This window comes from Sinocyclocheilus grahami, unplaced genomic scaffold (genome assembly GCF_001515645.1).
Source record: "Sinocyclocheilus grahami isolate Dianchi unplaced genomic scaffold, SAMN03320097.WGS_v1.1 scaffold998.1, whole genome shotgun sequence".
Lineage (NCBI taxonomy): Eukaryota > Metazoa > Chordata > Actinopteri > Cypriniformes > Cyprinidae > Sinocyclocheilus > Sinocyclocheilus grahami.
In genome coordinates this window covers 228,540-246,860 of record NW_015506177.1, presented here as the reverse complement: position 1 = coordinate 246,860, position 18,321 = coordinate 228,540, and the positions used below count along the sequence as shown (strand labels likewise).

The window sequence follows — 18,321 nt, the reverse complement described above, 5'->3', positions numbered from 1 at the left end:
ATATATATATATATATATATATATATATATATATATATATATATATATATATATATATTCTTTTTATTGTTTTCTTTATAAAAGAAAATTCATCATATAAAGCTATCATATCTCTTCACAAGATTAAAGCACTCAATACATATGGATTCATTTTACAACAACTTTAAGATCTATGTGGATATTTTATGTTTTGGGTACCTGGACTTTGAATGGAGGTACAGAAACCTCTCAGGTTTCATTAAACATATCTTAAGTTTTTTAGAAGATTAACCAAAGTCTAATGCATTTGAAACTCCACGAGGATGATTAAATGATGACAGTATTTTCTTCTTCTTCTTCTTCTTCTTTTTTGGATGAACTATCCTTTTAAATTATTTAAGATTATACACTTACAGAATTATTAATTTGATCATACATGCTTAAATGTTTCAGTAATGTTCAATTGTTCTTTTTCATGTACTGTATATATACTCTAAAACAAATTAAATCTAACATTATAATAACTAAAACTAATGTGTTTAAGTGAGAATTTGCTGACTTTTTATTTATAGTTTATTTTATTTATAGATTATTTAGAAAATCTATAAATTAATATATCATTATTTTATTTTTAGTTAATTTTGTGAACAGAAACAACATTTTGATAAAGAATTATTGATTAATTATTATTATTATTATTGCGAGTTAGAATTTCATAGGAAACATATACATGTCATTCTGTCCCCCTTTTCAAAGACTAGGAGTAGTTTTTTTGAAACTATGAATAACAAATATGCACAATTTTTGCTGAGGCTTACATACAACATTTATAAGAAATACAAATTATTCAAATTATTTTATTGAAAAAATTATCATAATAACACCCTATCGGGTCAGTTTTGACCCTTTTTGCATTCTAGGGTTAATACGTGCAAATGAGAACTCTTTTAAAAAGTTAATGAACATACAGAAGATTAGCTATCTTGTCCTCAGCATAACTGTCAGATTTCTTTATTAAGACTTCTGAAAGTACTTTAATATATTTAGATGGAGAGGAGAAGCCAGGGCTTTCACTCTCAAAATTCAGATGAGGAAGAGGATGAGGAAAGCTATCAGGCACACAGAAGAGGAGCATCTGTGGATGACTTCCTCAGGGGCTCAGAGCTGGGCAGGCAGGTATGGCAGTTGAAGTGATTGCCTTACCATACAACAACAGGCATAAGAGGCAAATGTCAGCATTGAATGTTTAGGGTGTGTTGTATTTGCTTATGTTTTTGTTTTTTTCCTCACAGTCTGCATTTCACAGTCTCATTACAGTCACAGCGAAGAGTATCATACAGAGAGCAGTCGAGGCTCGGACCTCTCGGACATCATAGAAGAGGACGAGGAGGAGTTGTATTCTGAAATGCAGCATGAAGAAGGCAGGCGACGAAACTCCCACAATGCACTCAAGGTATTCCAAAAATGGAAGACATCTCACAATATGCCAATGACATCTTGGTTTGTATGGCTTTAACTAGTTTGGTTTCTTCCCGATTCAAGACCGGAGGCAGCACTCCATCTTCGAGTCAGCTGGATCGGGAATCATACCGGAAGCCATCTCACAGAGGTCCTCACCCTCAGCGCCAACCCCTCACGGTCCCATCCATTGGTCAGTGCTCTCCCAGTAAGAGACAGGAGTCTGAGACTTGCGTTCAGGGCCTGTCTGTCCTCCTGCTCCACATTTTCTCTGTTTGAACTGTTCATTAGCTTGTCAATGTGTGCCAGACCGCCACTGTGTGTTCCAACCATAACCATATCCTGTTGCTTTCGATCATTATAACCCTCTTTGAATCTTTAAATCGATTAAATGCCAGAGTAGTTAGGCTTCTTCAGCCTGGGCAGGTTGATGCAGAACAGCCTTCGTATGGTATAACGACTCTCTGATTGGTGTTTCCCTCAGAGATAACCACTGAGAGTAACAGTGAAGGGAACCTCTCTCCCGTCAAGGAGGATGTTTACTATGGCAGTGTAGCGCGACACAGGACATGGTCCTCCCGAAGGCACGGGGGACGCAGGCCTCCTTATGGTACGTGCATTTAGAGTGAGGTCTGAGGAGAAAGAAAATGGCCAAACGCATGAAACTGCACTGGACTGCACCGAGATGGAAGCTTGTGTTGGAAGCGGTGCTGTAAGATAGCACCTATAGCAACATGTTTGCACAGAGAATGCTCCTCCCCCTTTGCACTGCCCCACCAATGGATGCCTGCCAAACCTCTCCTCTTTTTCAACCTGACCACAATCATACTTTTACTTTGGCCATGCATGACTGAATGGTGAAAGTTAAAGGGCGGCATCTCATACCGAACGAATGCCACCGAATATGTATGAAGGTAACGGTTGACCAGGAAGAGAACGCAAACCGTTCCTTGGCATCAACTGCAAAGGCAACTGTGTGGAATGCACATTGGGCATGTTGGAGTCACATTCAAGCACAGCTTCGTAGTTGCAGCAGGGACAAAATAAAACAGGTGTAGTTTTATCCGGGGCTAATGTGCCCCATCTGATGGGTCTTTCTCGGATCCAGATCTCTGCATGGTTACAGTAGCTCAGACTGCGTGTGCTCCCCCTCTTCTTCTCCCTCTCTCTCTGTCTGTCTGTGTGTGCGCCTGTCAGGAGCTTCATGTTTGGCTTGCTGCTCATCTGTAATTGGCTGCCATATGGGTGTTTAACTCCCAATCACCATACACCCACACACACACTGGCAAACACAAACAGCGACACACATCATAACCATCATATTACTGTAAGAAATGTCTGTTTTCTTCAACCCACCCAAGATGTGTTTGGCAAATAAATGGATTGTGCAAGTATGGAGAGGAATTTCACTCCATTGGACTGAATTGCATGCTTATTCATATAGTCTATTGTAACATACAGAGATGAGAACATGTATGCTGTTAATTCTTTGGATGTTTGTATGCCCATCTTTAAAAAGTCTTGAATGCTTGAACTTTAAAGACATGCATATTGTATTTGTTTTATTCCAGGACAAGTGGACAGCCATTTTTGGGTAGTTGACAATATCTAAATAACATCAAATAACATAAAATTTGTACAGTATATATTAATATGTGATTTTTTTGAAAGAAAGAAATGTATACTTTGTTTAGCAATGATGCATTAAATTGAACAGAAGTGACATTAAAGATATATGTTACTAAAGATTTCAATTTCAAATGAAAAATAAATTTTATCACAGTTTAAAATGAAAAATATTAAGCAGTAGAACTATTTTCAACATTGATAATAATAAGAAATGTTTCTTGAACACCAAATCAGCATGATTTCTGAAGGATCATGTGACATTGAAGACTGGATTAATGGCTGCTAATAGTTCAGTTTTGCATCACAGGAATGAATACATTTAATTTTTAAATATATCGGCCTAATAAAATAGAAAACAGTTTTAATTATAATAATATGAAGCAATTTTATTGGTTGTGATCAAATAAATGCAGCCTTGGTGCGCATGAGTGACTTTTTTATATATACTTAACTTTTATATATATATTTTTTTTTACATGTAATCCCTCAATTAATAGAAGCAGCATTTATAGTAAATATACAATAATTATAAAAATGATTATGTAAAAATATTACACTGCAGGACTTGGCTATCCAGCTATCCATGTAAGGGGTATCATGGTGCCAATTATTCCTGCCTATTAGACATCTTGGTTTTTACCCATCTTTTTCATTTTAGATGGATACCGGGACCGAAGCCGCCGCTCTCCCCCATACTATGATGAGTCTGAGCAGGAGGATCAGTTTCGAATCTTCGTGGCGCTCTTCGACTATGACCCTCTCTCCATGTCCCCTAACCCTGATGCAGCTGATGAGGAGCTCCCTTTTAAAGAGGGACAGATAATCAAGGTACCGCTCAGTTGGAGTTAATGATCTGTTGTTAAATGGCCCGCCCATTGTTTCTGCAGCCTTCTGTCTGTGTGTTTAAGGTGTATGGGGATAAGGATAATGATGGTTTTTATCATGGGGAGATCCGGGGCAGGTCTGGACTTATTCCCTGTAACATGGTGTCGGAAATCCGTGCAGAGGATGATGAAACTATGGAGCAGCTCATGAAACAGGGATTCCTCCCTCTCAACACTCCTGTAGACAGAATAGGTAGGTGTTTTCCATGTAATTTTATTTCACTGTAACAATATATATATATATATATATATATATATATATATCATGATATTGTTTTTTTTGCTTTAAATAAGGTCTTTATAATAGCAAAAATGTTGATATCATAGAAATTTCATAATTCAACATGACAAAAATACTAGCATAAATAATAAAAAAAAACTCAAGCTCACTGAAGACAAGTAAACTGTCAGCGATTAAATAAGAATAAGAAACTAATGACATGGAATAGGACAAAAAAACTACAGTAGAACAAATAAATAAGTAATAAATAAATGCTACATACATTTTATAAAGTAATCAAACGTATAAAAACACTGCATATTCTTCACTGTGTAAATTAAATATATAGTTCTTACTAATGTTACAAAAGTGATTAAGTCCAGAGCAGTGAGAAATCTTCTCTCTTTTGTTGTATGATTAACATGAATGGCAGACAGCAGGAAAATTAGACTACTGTCACTTTAAGAACTGCCCTGATCCAATATACTGTTAAACATGTGTTTTCTTTCTCAGCTGTTTGCTGTTTACAGGGATACTTGCAAAAACAGGCATTTTTACACATAAAAGTGTGTATTTAACCGTTCAAGGCCTATAAAGCACCAAAAATAACTCTGTGAGCACCGTCTTTACATACGCGCACGGCGTACCTCTCTTAACAGCACTCAGAAACGGTTCTCAGACAGCGTGCATATAGGGAAATTAGTTCTCTTTCGCTGTTAATTGTGTTTCAATGGCTTAAGATCACTTGTTTTTAAACCGTAATGCATAAAAACGCATACAAACGATAAGTTTTCCTGACCACGTAGCACATCAACATCACAATGAGTGTGTAACTGCGATAGAGACAAATAGTCAAAAATCTCTACTGGCTGACAAATTTCTACTGGTTAATCGCATCTACCGGTATATTGCCCACCCTTATGTGAAAGTGATTCCAATGATATCTATCCTCCCTTTTGTTATTGTTGTATAGCTATCTGCCTTCTCTATTATTTTACAATTAGATTTTTAAAATGTCATAATTATCGTCCTTGATGTGAATGAGCCTAAAAACTTTATATTTATAAAAATTAAAAAAAAAAAACGTACTGACCCCAAATGAGATACAATGATAGTATATATGAAATAGCTCTGATTTATGTGTTGCTTACAAAAAAAGTTAGTTTTTTACTTTGTTTGAATACATAGAATGCATAGCAACTATCTAGACCATGCCAATCAATCAAATCTTGTTTTGAACATAGCCTGCCTCTCTCACAGAAGAACTGATTCTCTCTCCTTCAACAGAACAAAATAGGAGAGGTCGCAACCCAGTGGCCACAAGACGAATGGTTGCCCTGTATGACTACGACCCCAGAGAGAGCTCACCAAATGTGGATGTTGAGGTGTTAAACGCACTCGCATATATTTATACACTCACAGGTTCTCAATCTGCTGCATAGGCATGTCTGTAGAGTTGCTGATTATGTGCTTTCTGTGGCAGGCTGAACTGACATTCTGTGCTGGTGATATCATTGCTGTTTTTGGGGATATAGATGAAGACGGCTTCTATTATGTAAGTCTCATTGTTGTGTTGACCGCTCACGCTGCTTTATTCTGAGCCTGCAGCACTATTGTGTTTTGTTTTTTGTCTTTCAGGGTGAGCTTAATGGACATCGGGGCTTGGTTCCATCCAATTTTCTCGAAGAAGTGCCTGATGACGTGGAGGTCTATCTGACGGACACTCCCTCCCACCGCGGTCAGGACGAGCCCAATCTGGTACCGACACTGCGCCCAGAGACCAAACGGGTACATCATCGCCGTTCTCAGCGCTAGGCCCTGTGTCCATTCATCCTCCGTTTGAGTTTCGGTCCACTCGCCGTCTCTGTGTTTTCTTGTGCTTGTTTGTTTTTTCGTTATGTGACCGTGGTGGTGATTTCCAGTCCAACCTTTCTTGCTCTAGGAAAGGGAGAAGCAAAGCCCACTGCAAACAGAGCCTTTTTGAGAGCATAGAGAGACAGGTACGAACGTGACTCTGTTAAGAAAGCGAATGTTCGTAGAGGGTCGCCAGAGGACTGTGGAAAAGGCCAAATTCCGTTCCTGCACCGGACTACGAATTAAGCATAAAGCATTTTTGCACTGAAACACAAAACCCTACTTAAGTGAAGCTGTTTGCATTAGTCAAAGTGCTTTGTGAAGTCCATAGGGTCTGTGGCTCGTGATTTGTGACCCTGTTAAAAGACTGATTTGGAAACTAGTTTGTAGTTGACGCATGCCTGTTTTTTCCCAGAACAGACCTGTAGCTTTTATATAAAAGTAAACTACATTACCCCAAATGTTGTATTTCAAAGGAGGCTTTGTTTCTTTTTGTATATTGCACATTGTCCAAAAACTCTATTTTTTTTTTAGATCCTATAAACTAGCAGAAGATTTATTACTCATTCCATCTCTTTCTGAGAGACTAAAATAATATAATTCATGATGTAATTACAATAAATCGAAATAAATGAAAAACTAAAACAAATATGTATTTTTGCTAGTGGACATTTAGTGAATACATATGTTTGTTTTTGTGTATGTGGTGGTGGTGTTTTTTTCTCCTCATAATTTTTATTTTATTTTATTTTTTTATGATGTTGCTGCATTCTAATTTCCTTTTTTCCCCACCGGCTTTGCCAAAAAAAGAAAAAAAGTGTAGGAATATTGTTCATTTCCTGTCCTAGCAGACTTGTGTCTTGCTAGGTAAATTGAGCAACTGGCGATACCAGTGATCAGTCTCATGCATGGGATTTTATACGCAGCCTTTATGCAATTTTTGAATGCATTTTTATGGGAAAATTATATCATTGGGATGTAGGATTAGTTGAATAAGAATGATCTGTTGTCGTCTAAAGATACATTTTGTTTTAGATTTTTCTTCTTAAAGGAATAGTTCACCTCCAGCTGAAAATGTATTTACTCACCCTCTGGCCATCCAAGATGTAGAAGAATTTGTTTCTTCACTGTAACAGATTTGAAGGAAATTCCCTAAAGTGAATGGGTGCCATCATAATGATAGTCCAAACAGCTGATAAAAGCATAATAATACACAAGTAATCCACATGAGTCCATTCTATGAACTAACTTTCATTCGGGTAAAATACAGTATGAGTCCTCTATTCATAATATTGCTTCCTCCAGTGAAAAGGTAATCTTGTCTGAATCAGGAGAGAAATATGCACAGATCAAGCACCATTTACACACGAAAACAGTCCTAAATAGTTCTAAACAAATATGTCTGTGGATTTTGCTGTGAGAAGACAACAGGGGATGGACTTTTTCACTGGAGGAAACGTTACTGTGGATTATGGCCAGAAGTGAAGTTTAAAGTTAAAATGCCTTAATGATGGATTTGTTTCTTACAAATACACAGCTTTTGAAATTAATTGATGGACTGGAGTCATGTGGATTACTTGTGGATTATTGTGATGCTTTTATCAGCTGTTTGGACTCTGAATCTGATCAAGGAACAAACTCAACTACTGTACATCTTGAATGGCCTGATAGTGAGCAAATTTTCATTTTTGGTTGAACTTTCTTTATTATCCCTTTATTAATGTTTATTAATTCAAATGATTCTTTTTCAAATTTATTTAGTTTTCTATCTTTAAAAAATAAAATAAAAAATGCTTAATGTGCCAGTGCATTAGACTTGTATGGTATCTGCAGTTGGTTCCCGTGCTGTGTGGAGTCCTTGTGCTGTCTATTTTGATGCTGTTTTACAATATAAAATCCCCTCACCCTTTGAGGTTTCCAACAATTCAAACACAAATTAAATGAAGGAATGTTTTCACATTTCATATCTGTATTAGCAGGCAAGAAGAAATGTAATAAAACAGTCGAGTTAATTCAGGAACCAACCATATTATCTGCCTTTTCTCTAAAGATCCAATCTGTGAGTAGTAATATCATTTTTGCTCTTACTTTCTTGGCACTCTTCTAGTCTGAGATCATTTGTTTTAAACCTCAGAACATAAGCTGGAATGTTATGTATGAAGAAGGCAGATAATAAGGCAAAATATAGTCTTGCTGTATAATATCCCACAATTTTCCCTTCCCCGTGGATGTTTCATTAGGTGCCTGTGGAAAGTTCAGTGCCAGCTCCGGCCCCTGGAAGACCCGCCTCTCCCACTGTGCGTCCTTTGCTTCCCGTTGGCCCAGTCAGGCCGCTGAGCCCTGCCAGGGGTCCACGAGACCTGGCATCTAAAAAGAAAAAAGGACTGCTCTCTAAGGGGAAGAAACTGCTCCAAAAGTTCTCAAAGTAAAAGAGATTGATTTCAAATTCATATGGCTACAACAGCATACAGATTTCTCTCTCAAAAGGGAAACCACCAATCCCCAGTGTTTCAGAAAAGTCTACGGTGATTTTTTTTCTCTCTCACACACACACAAAAAATTAAATCTAAACAGCTTTCACATTAACATGCCACGTGCATATTCTGAAAATCTAATATCCAGATGAAAAGGAATGACATATATAAAGATGTCACTCATGTGTCAGTGAGCTTGCTAATTGGCTGTCAGAATGAAAGCATGTAGAGGACAAAGAGATATTATTAATATTTAAAGAATTCCTTCAATTATAATTTCCACATTTCAAATCAAAGTGCTGGATTTGGAATGAAATATTTAATCTCATAGATTTTAAAGTCTGGTATAGCACTTGGTTATAAAAACAGTTAAAAAAGCACTTTAAATATGGTCTGACGTTGTCAGTCAAATAGCAGTAAATGATAAAAAAAACTCCAGACCATATTAAGTGCATTAGTCCGAAACAAAAAGACCACAATCAAAAGAAGTATTTCCATAGAAAGATGCGCAAGGTGCAAAATGGCATAACTGACCAGAACAGTCTATGAGCAAATCCTTTTAAACATTGCTGTGGCCTTCATTTAAACTCAGTAAGTACAGTATATTACATCTGATGTCTCTATACATCAGTCTTTGCCAAGTATCCTCCCTTTTGCTTGCTCTAAGAGCTCCCTTTCCTGCGTTTATCACGAGAATGACTCCGAAGTTATAAAAATACAATGAAAAGTTTCTGTGTTTGCCTTTCAATGCACAATTCGTTGTGTTTTGGTGAATGGCTCGTGTGTGTGTCTCCCCTCTGCATCCATGTTCGTGCAACCCCTTACAACTGAAAAAGGAAAAATGTTGTTCTTTTGTGATAATGTGATGTGCTGCTAATTACAAGTTGTTTCCTGTTCCTTTCAATAAGGGTGGTGTCGTCTTCAGAAAAAGAAATATTTAAGCAAAGATGGTGTCTAGGTGTCTCCTCGAATTTCACTTTCTAAGGGCCGGTTTACATAGAATGCATTTTTGAAATGTTTTTTTTTATATAGTTTTTCAATGTAAACATGCGAAAGACTGAGATTTGACACTCTTTATCAACATTCTCGTTTGTTTTTAAAAAGCAAAAGTAGTTTGACTACACGCATAGAAACACTGTGTTCTTTGCAATTCCATTTTAAACACAAGAATGCGTTCTGTATAAACGGATTTTCATGCAAAAATGAAATTTGTCATTATTTAGGCTACCCACCCTAACGTCATTCCAAAACTCTATGACTTTCTTTATTCTGTGGAACATAGAAGATATTTTGAGAAATTGCTCTCACTCTCTCTCTTTAGTCCGTACAATGGAAAACTGTTCAGATTTCAACATTCTTCAAAATAGGCCTATCTTCTTTTATGTTTCACAGAAGAAAGAAATCATACAGGTTAGAACGACACTTTCATTTTTGGGTAAACAACCCTTTTAACACCGGTTTACATGAATGGGTCATGGCTGGTTATGAGAACATCATCTATAGGCTTAAATGACATATCCTTGCTGCTGTAATCATTGGCTGTTTTTCCTGAGGTCTTTGCTTGCTATGGTAGAATCAAACTCCTTGTGATAGTCTCTTTGCTGAGGACTTTATAATGCATATTCTCAGCTACCAAAATACAGGTTAAGCAATACCCTCAGGCAAAACTACCTATGATAGCTCAGTTGTCTCAAGCTATAATCTAGTAGTTTACATAAGGGGCAAAATCTCTTGCATTAACATCTTGCCTCTGCAACTGGAAATGCGAGGTTGAGCCAACATTTGGTGGCATCTCACAATAATGTGGCCAGTTGGATTTAGATTGCACTCTTGAATGGTTTGATCCAGGGTAAATACTGTGTGTGCTTGATTTTTTTTTAATCTTTAAAAAAGATTATAATAAAAGTATACTATATTTAAGCATTTTAATAAAAAATTGGGGCGAATGGAGTTTATTTGTTGTAGATGAAAAACATGGAGGGTTCTAATAATAAAAAATTGGTTGGATAGCCAAAAAGGAATGTATGAAATGTTCAGCTGCCTGTATAGCTTGCAACATCATTTTGCCAAAAGAAAAAAAGAGATTACATATATTTTCATTTAACAGAAATATCTCTATTATTATCATAAATCCCAAGTGTTCGTTTGTGACTGGATGTTATAATTCATTTCTCGGTTACTCTTTTGTACACCATTTGTAGATAATTTATAAATGTTTATACTTAATTTACAGATTTTCAGACTTTTTTAGTGCTTTAAGATTTAATATTCTACAGTGTAAGTGTTCTCCATGGTGTCTTCAAGAAAAGATGCTCAAAACTGCAATTCTGTGCTTGTTCTGTGAATTAACGAGAAAAAAGTACTTGTTGGTCTATATTTACTGATATGGACTATTGTGTGGCTGTGCATGTGTAGAACTGTGTAAAATATACATTTTCTATGAAAATAAATGTGATATTTTTCAAGATCAGACTTGAAATTGTCTTGGCAAATCACATAGCATGTCTCCCAACAGAAAACTCCACAATAAATATAGAGACAACCCAGTAGATGGCAGCAGTGACCTCAGTATCTTGGTACTTCTCACTTAAGGCATCATGGGTAAGGTGAGTGAATTAATATTTCTGTGTTGTGGATGAAGGGTGCACTTTTCTCAACTCTGTCAACATATTCCAAGAGCCACATTTATCACATTTAATGATGGGTTCCAACTGGGCAGCAGACCTGGTGATTATTTGTAGATATTGTGATTGCTGTGTCTTATAATGATCTACTTTAAAAAGAATAAAGTAGCACATTCTAAGATTATAATTGTCTAGTTTATCCGCTTCTGAGGTGTCATCCCCACAACATAGGCTACATAAATTTACTTTCACTGGAGTAAAAAGAATGAACTAGCCTCGCCACATTTTGCAAAAGAGCACTTATCCTTTATTTTGATGAACAACTCAAAGCGAACTGTAAGTTTTTTGTCACGCTGGCCTGTCTTTTTTGTAAATGTCCAGTTTTTCTGTGTGTAACTATTTCCAGAGAAATTAGTTTTTGCTTGTCTGTCAACAGGGGACGCTTGCGCGCTACACCGCAGCACTCTGAAGCCACTGAAGTGTTTGTAAGCTACTTAATATAACTTCAACTATAGCCTAGTTGAACACAAAGTTCAAGTAATAAAATACTATTTAAATATTTTTTGCCTTATACCTCAGATTTTATACTTGGATCTTTTACATTTACACAACCATAGTATTACCATGAAACGGTTGACAAGTTTTACTTATATCCCTGCACGGTTTTTCATAAGTTCACATTGCAGAGACTGTTAGTTGGTTGAAATCTTCTGACTCTCGTTCAAGGGTCATCTTTTAAGTTAATATCACTGGTATTGCAGGTTGTCTGTCCACATGACAGTGACAGGCAAGATTGAGGGGCTTCAGGACAACATAAAGCGCACATGTATTTCATTTGCTGAGGATTATGCTTGTGACATCTAATCGTTCAGACTCAGATGAACGTGAGGTCCAGAAACAGCAGCACGTGAATCGTGTCAGCGCTTAGTTTTAACTTCAACCTGTATTTTTTTTTTAAGTTTGTGCATTTTGCTACTCATAAGTGATCAAGTTTGAGTCCGTTGTCTGCCATGACAACTGATTTGACTTTTAATGTCATGTGAGGGCACCACGTTCACTTTCATTCTTTGATTTGTACATTTATTTTAAAGCTCACTTCATTATTATTTTTTCTTGTTTTTTGCTGTTATTTTTTAAGGAATGCATTAGAGGAATAAAGTAATTTAGGCTCCAGTTTGGGCTTGTTTGTACAAACAAGCACAATGTTGCTGATGGTTATAGCGTTGTGCCTATCCTGTGCTGAAGGTAAGACATTCCTCTCATATCCGTCATTTCCTGCTGTTGGAGATTTCTATATAATTTAATATCACTTCTTAATAATTTAATAATATCTTGCATCAGACTATCCGGGTAGAGATGGACTTTATTGCAGTCGTTTGGCCACAAATAGCCATGTCTTATCATTTATCATGAATGATTTCAGAATCTACTGTATGAGTGTATGAGCTGAAAGACCTGTGAAAATGTTTGCATTAATTATCAGTTATTTGCATATTTAAATTGTAACCTGAGTTGTGAACTTTATTGGAAGTAACATTTTGTATGTGATTAAGCAACCATCATTAATATAAATGTTTCTTTGGATTCATATGGCTATTAATATTGTTTTGCATACAAAGTAAATATAGATTTAATTGCAATTTGCTTATATAATTACTTGCAGAATGCAAATAGCTGCTTAGTTATTACTTAAAGTTGATTATTTAATTGTGGAATTAAAACTTTATCACGGTTGTTTTGAAGCCTATGCTAAGGTTTTTAATAGTGAAACTGAGAGGAGGGGATTTTTCTCAAATCGTCTTGAATCGCATGGAATAAAACCATACTTGGAAAGCTCCTAATTTGGAAATGATATGCTGTGGAGTTTTTAGTAATGCCAAAAGCAACAATTTAAAAATGAGAGAGTCTGACAAATAGGCTTGACATCAGTGCAGAGGCTCAGTCCTAGTTTGAGCTGTGCAAACTCAGTCACGTTTGGCCTAATGTTCTTAGACACTGCACAGACAGTAGTCCATTTTTACCCTTGGGCTCAGCCATTAACCTACTTTGAAACATCACTTTCACACATGAGATCCCTAGTCTGAGATGCAAATATATTGTTTATTTGACTGTATGCTTTTGTATACATCAATAGGATGCCAGTAGGACAAATCATCACATTGATTAGCAAAGTGTAGCTTGATAGGCAGAGATAACCTGATTTAACAGACTGGAAATTAAAGCTCAAACATAAAGTATCAGTTTAAAAATATTTCTAAAAATATTAGTTTGACTAAGTATACCTAAAACATAAATGAAGATTTTAAAACGGACAGAAGTGAGGATTATCTATGAATTCATACAATGTTCTGTAGGACTATAATGGAATTTTTTCCTCCCAATGATCTTCTCTAAGAACTATACAGGTTTATAATGCTTAAAATGTCCTGTTGTGGGCTCACTCACCTTATTTAAACATGCTCTTTTCAACTGGAAGTTGATCACCTTCAAGTGTCGTCCAGGGAGTTGTGTATAATCTACTTACAGAGGCTGCAAAAAACTATTCCAGGTACACATATCAGGTGTTTAATATCAAATACAAGCAGACAAAACTACCTTGCAAGAAACGACTCTCTCTGGTTACTTCTTTGTCAGCCCTTTTTTTTTATCACTGAACATTTTATTTTGCACTTTGGCATGTAGATAAAATATTTTATAGTTTATTATATTACAAATTTTTGTTAATATAGTGTGTTGGTTCTTTTAGAGCATGAAGCAGTTTATGTCTATGGCGATTCATGCAGGTATGTGTTACGTCACAGTGGTGACGACCCGACCAGGCTACAATAGTCCAAATATAACTTCTTATTATAAGTGTACCGTAGTGATTCGGAATAAGACAAAAACGTGGTTTGGAAGATTAATTCATGATGTACTCGCTCATTATATACATTTAGCAAATTTTGAACACAGAAAAAGTTACATAGTGCTGCTTTAAAAGAAAATGTAGTGTGAAAATTCAGATCAATTGAAAATTCAATAAAAAAACTATGAAATAATTTTTTCTTTGAACCTGCGCGCTAGTATAGTGGGATGGCCTAATGCAAACAAAATATGTGCATTATTTCATTAAAATGTATATTCAAATATAAACGAATATAATCAAGTTTTCTCAGGTTGTTGTTGCCTTACTTGAAGGATTTTCTTTTAGGAATAGCAATCACATTCATTCACGTATCAGTATGACACATGGATCGGCATTTGACAAACTCCTCCAAAAACGCACAGCATGTCAAGATCAACCTTCAGCTTTTCAATGCTGCACTTTAGCAATCAGAAGGCAATGTAGCCCTTGCAGCCTGTCAGAAGGTAAAGGTTAAAGCATCTCTCCCAGATGAGTGATTTGACAAGCTGCTTGTCCGGACACACAGTATACCTGATCAGAGTGATGTTGACTATTTTTGCCTCCCCCTGCGTTGCTTTATTCCAAATCATCCAGCACCAAGAGGGGAAATGTTGTGTTTTGTGCTATTGAAGTAGCAAAAAGAATTTGTGGGCTTGACATCTATGGAAATGTTTTCTGAAAAGATTATAGACTAGCACATTGGGGAGAGTTTCAAACGGCAACAGAATGATGGGTTTTTGCTAACAGGTTTAGACCAATCTTTTTTTTTTTTTTACTCTGACTTTGAATAAGGAAGGAACGCCATCTAGCAAATGACTTCTCCGAAATACAACTCTGCAATATAGAAATAGCAAGAGCACTGAGGTATAGCTGTCTAGAACATACAAAACAGTTTTGATAGCATATTTACCAAGCATAATGTTCTGTGAAAGTAACCTTGCCGCAGTGTTTTGGAATGAAAGGTTTTATTAGTACAGATTCCTATAGAACAGTCATTCACAACTAGTGGGCTGTGATTCAAAAATGCATTGGAGTTGGAGAAAGGAATAAAATGCAAATAATAAAATGCAACTAACCATTTAATAATGCGTAATTAGGATAGTAAAATAGATGTGCTTTTAAATTAGTGAAGACAATATCCTATATGCATTTTTTCCCTAAAAGATGTATCCAATTAAACTATGTTTTTTTTATTCAAGTTCATTTAAATAGGTGCATGCCAACGTAGGCAGGTTGTGTGATATGTTATCATCCTCCAAACCCATTAAGAAAACTATGCAAGTTATAAGAATATACAAACTTCTTTATATGGCCTTAAATGCAGTGAAGACAATCTCAATGTTTTTGTGCAGTGCATTTTTGGCTGCCAAGAGTATAAAACCATTGAAATTCCATTGAAATGGTGTTGGGTCGCTACTTGATGTCCCTGAAACAAAACCAGTTGAAAACCACTAATTTGAAAAATGTGCTATGGGGCCAGTAAGGTTATGTGACGTGTACAACCTGTATTGGAAATTGCATTAATACTTTATACTCTCTTATATTTATGCTCTATTATGCTTAATCTGTTTCGTCCTCAAGGAATGAAGGTTGTGGAGTTGTCAGATGACCCAAGATCCCTGTCCCCTATCGCTGTTCTTCCAAGTGTGAACTATCAAATCATCAATGCAGACTACCTCCTCCTCAGAGACACCAGACAGGACGTAATGGACAACTCCAGCCTGCGGGCACAAAGGCAACCTTTCATCCTCACTGGACTCACTGGCCAGCCAGCCATCAATGTCAGCTATGGTCCCATGTCTTTGGAGCAGTCTATACCACTGCATATGATCCACACTGGCCCCAGGATCCAACCATTTATACTGGCCCGTCAAGTACGTTCTTCTACGCCTGCCCTGTATGTGTTGTTTTATGCAACCGGTAATAGGGAGGATATGAGCGAGGGCCCGATGCAAAACATCCCAGGACAGAATGAAGGAGGGTACCTTTGTGTTACGGCATACGCCTTCTGGGAATCCAGGGAGGTCAGGGACAGCTGCTCCATCTCGGCAGATGGTGGCTTCTGCTTGGTGCACCTGAAGCCTGAGCCAGCCTGGTTCAACCCTGGAGGTGGCAGGTCGAGCTGGGAGCAGAGAGGTGATCAAAGAGGAAATGTTGCTGAACTTTACTACCAGATCAGACCCAGTCCCAGTGGTCAGTGTGTCCCGCAAGAGAGCAAGATAAGAAGGGGTCCACAGCATGGTGACCTGGGACGGCAGATCTATGGAACCTCTATGAAGAGGATTGGGACTGTAAACCTCCTGCGATCACCTCCTGGAAACCCCACGTTTATGCGATTACGCCTCGGAGGAGCCGTCATCATCCAGATGTCTTCGAAACCACTGAAGACCACAGACACTGCCACTTTCTATGTGTTCCTATCAAGCACATCGCCAGTTGAACATTTTATACTCAGGTAGGTTGATTTTATGGTTTCTTATTTGCCAGTTTTGCTTATTATTTTTTAATTGTTACCTAAAAATTATTTACTCACCGTCATGTCATTCCAAACCTATTTGACTTCCTTTGTTTTTAACACAAAAGAACGTATTTTGAAAAACTGTGTTTGGCCATACATTAGAAGTCAATGGGGTCCAAAACAATATTTTCATTTTTGGGTGAACTATCCCTTTAATGAGAGTGGATGCATTTTAAAGTAAATAAGATTGCTACAAAATATGGCATAAACAAGTGTCTGGTAGATCTAACCTGGCTTTCGGGGCTATAATAATTTCACATGCTGCTATCTGAAAGTCTGCAAAAAATCTGTACACATAATGCAGTGCTGAGAAATTGGATTTACTCTGTTCAGGATTATATGGTTTTCTCGGAAGGCACAACAAATGTCAACTGTTTTCCTGGAAGAGACTTTTGGTCAGGCCATAATAAGATAGAAGAGGAGGTGCGTTGGGGATTGAGATAACAGCGTCCCATTTGGAATAGAAGTGTGGCATGGAGCCAACAGATGTGTCAAACGCCCAAGAAGCTTAGTGCGAATTTAACTAGTACGTGCCACGCGACACTACAGTCATGCTACTTCATAGCCGAGAGAACGTAACGGTCCCACTCAGTATACAGATTACCGAAATATAATAACGTTGTGCCGGCTCAATTAATTTTTCCAACTGGAGGAGTTTCAAAGGCACTCTTCCATAAATGGCAAAATAATGGGGAAATTATTTGGCAGCATTCATTTCTTAACATTGCATTGTTTGTGCGGCTTCTCTCCACATAAATAATGCATCAACTTAATGGAGCAAGAAAACAAATACCTAATAACTACTTGAGTCCTTTGGGCAGAAGTGAACATATTACAGCAAGAGCTCTATTGTACAAAAACACACAGTGCAATCAGTTTTTCTAAGTCTCAACCCACAGCAATGGAAAAGGAACACATAAATGATTGAAATTGGATTTAGGCATGTTTTTGACCAAAGATATTGTTCTCTCCTGTATTGGCGAAGCTGTTCTTTTTCTTAGAAGATTGTTTGCAGTGGTTTTGAAGGCAAATGAAACTGGGGGGGGGGGTTTGTCCATAAGGACTGATGAGGTAAATTGTATTCTGACCCATATTGTAAGCCAATAGTCAAAATCCCAGAGTAGTTTAATTTAGATGGTATCTGGGGTGGGGATAATTTTATTTATTTATTTAATTTTTTGGTGATTTTTGTCTATTCCCTAAAGTGATTTGACTCTCTTTGGACAATATGGATAGACTTATTTGAGACTTTGATTTGTGCTGATTATTTTGGGAAGTTGAGGAACCCTGTTTGTGATCTGAGATATACATTTGACCAGCAGCTGAGCTCCATATACCACCTTAGCCCCCAATATCCATGCAGCCCTTCACCCTGGCTCTGATAGAGTTTACTTTGCCCCCAGCTCCGGCTCAAATGGACATTCCCTTTCAGTGTTAGCAGTAAAGTGATGTGAAGGCTGGTATCCCAAAGAGATTGATTTTATCCAGGGAAAAATCTCTGCCCCACTTCACTACTCTCTCCGAGATTGAGTCCAGACCCCTGAGGTTATGATAGATAATCCACACACTGATTGAAAATTAGTGAAGTCTTCAACCCTTCAGAGATATGCTCTCTTTTCACCGGAAAGTTATTTCAGCTGAAGGCTGCCTGGACTATATAGACTAGTTCACACACCCACTAGACATGACAAATTATAAAGTGCCCTGTGACTTGTGCAGTGCATTAGAAAAAAAACCTGTTAATTTAGAAAATAACTTATTTACATTTATTATATACCACGCAGAATTCATATATAT

The 18,321-nt window shown here is 37.1% G+C and overlaps 2 protein-coding genes across 4 annotated transcripts in view; both read left to right on the top strand.

Annotated features, from left to right (window-relative positions):
• The window catches only part of LOC107565381 (RIMS-binding protein 2-like), a 24,938-nt gene extending 15,036 nt beyond the window's left edge, over positions 1–9,902 (top strand). For 2 of the 3 annotated variants that reach the window (XM_016250596.1, XM_016250598.1), the window contains 9 exons: positions 1,027–1,155; positions 1,286–1,432; positions 1,522–1,645; positions 3,725–3,894; positions 3,975–4,143; positions 5,458–5,555; positions 5,654–5,725; positions 5,809–5,958; positions 8,265–9,902. In XM_016250596.1, the coding sequence (XP_016106082.1) occupies positions 1,027–1,155; positions 1,286–1,432; positions 1,522–1,645; positions 3,725–3,894; positions 3,975–4,143; positions 5,458–5,555; positions 5,654–5,725; positions 5,809–5,958; positions 8,265–8,453 (1,248 nt within the window). In that variant the 3' untranslated portion in view covers positions 8,454–9,902. The remainder of the gene's footprint in view (positions 1–1,026; positions 1,156–1,285; positions 1,433–1,521; positions 1,646–3,724; positions 3,895–3,974; positions 4,144–5,457; positions 5,556–5,653; positions 5,726–5,808; positions 5,959–8,264) is intronic. The other variant, XM_016250595.1, reaches the window with a different exon arrangement.
• Positions 9,903–12,069: 2,167 nt separating this feature from the next.
• Positions 12,070–18,321, top strand: part of LOC107565380 (transmembrane protein 132D-like) — a 29,455-nt gene continuing 23,203 nt past the window's right edge. The window contains exons 1-2 of the mRNA XM_016250594.1: positions 12,070–12,367; positions 15,588–16,461. Of these exons, the coding sequence (XP_016106080.1) occupies positions 12,325–12,367; positions 15,588–16,461 (917 nt within the window). The 5' untranslated portion in view covers positions 12,070–12,324. The remainder of the gene's footprint in view (positions 12,368–15,587; positions 16,462–18,321) is intronic.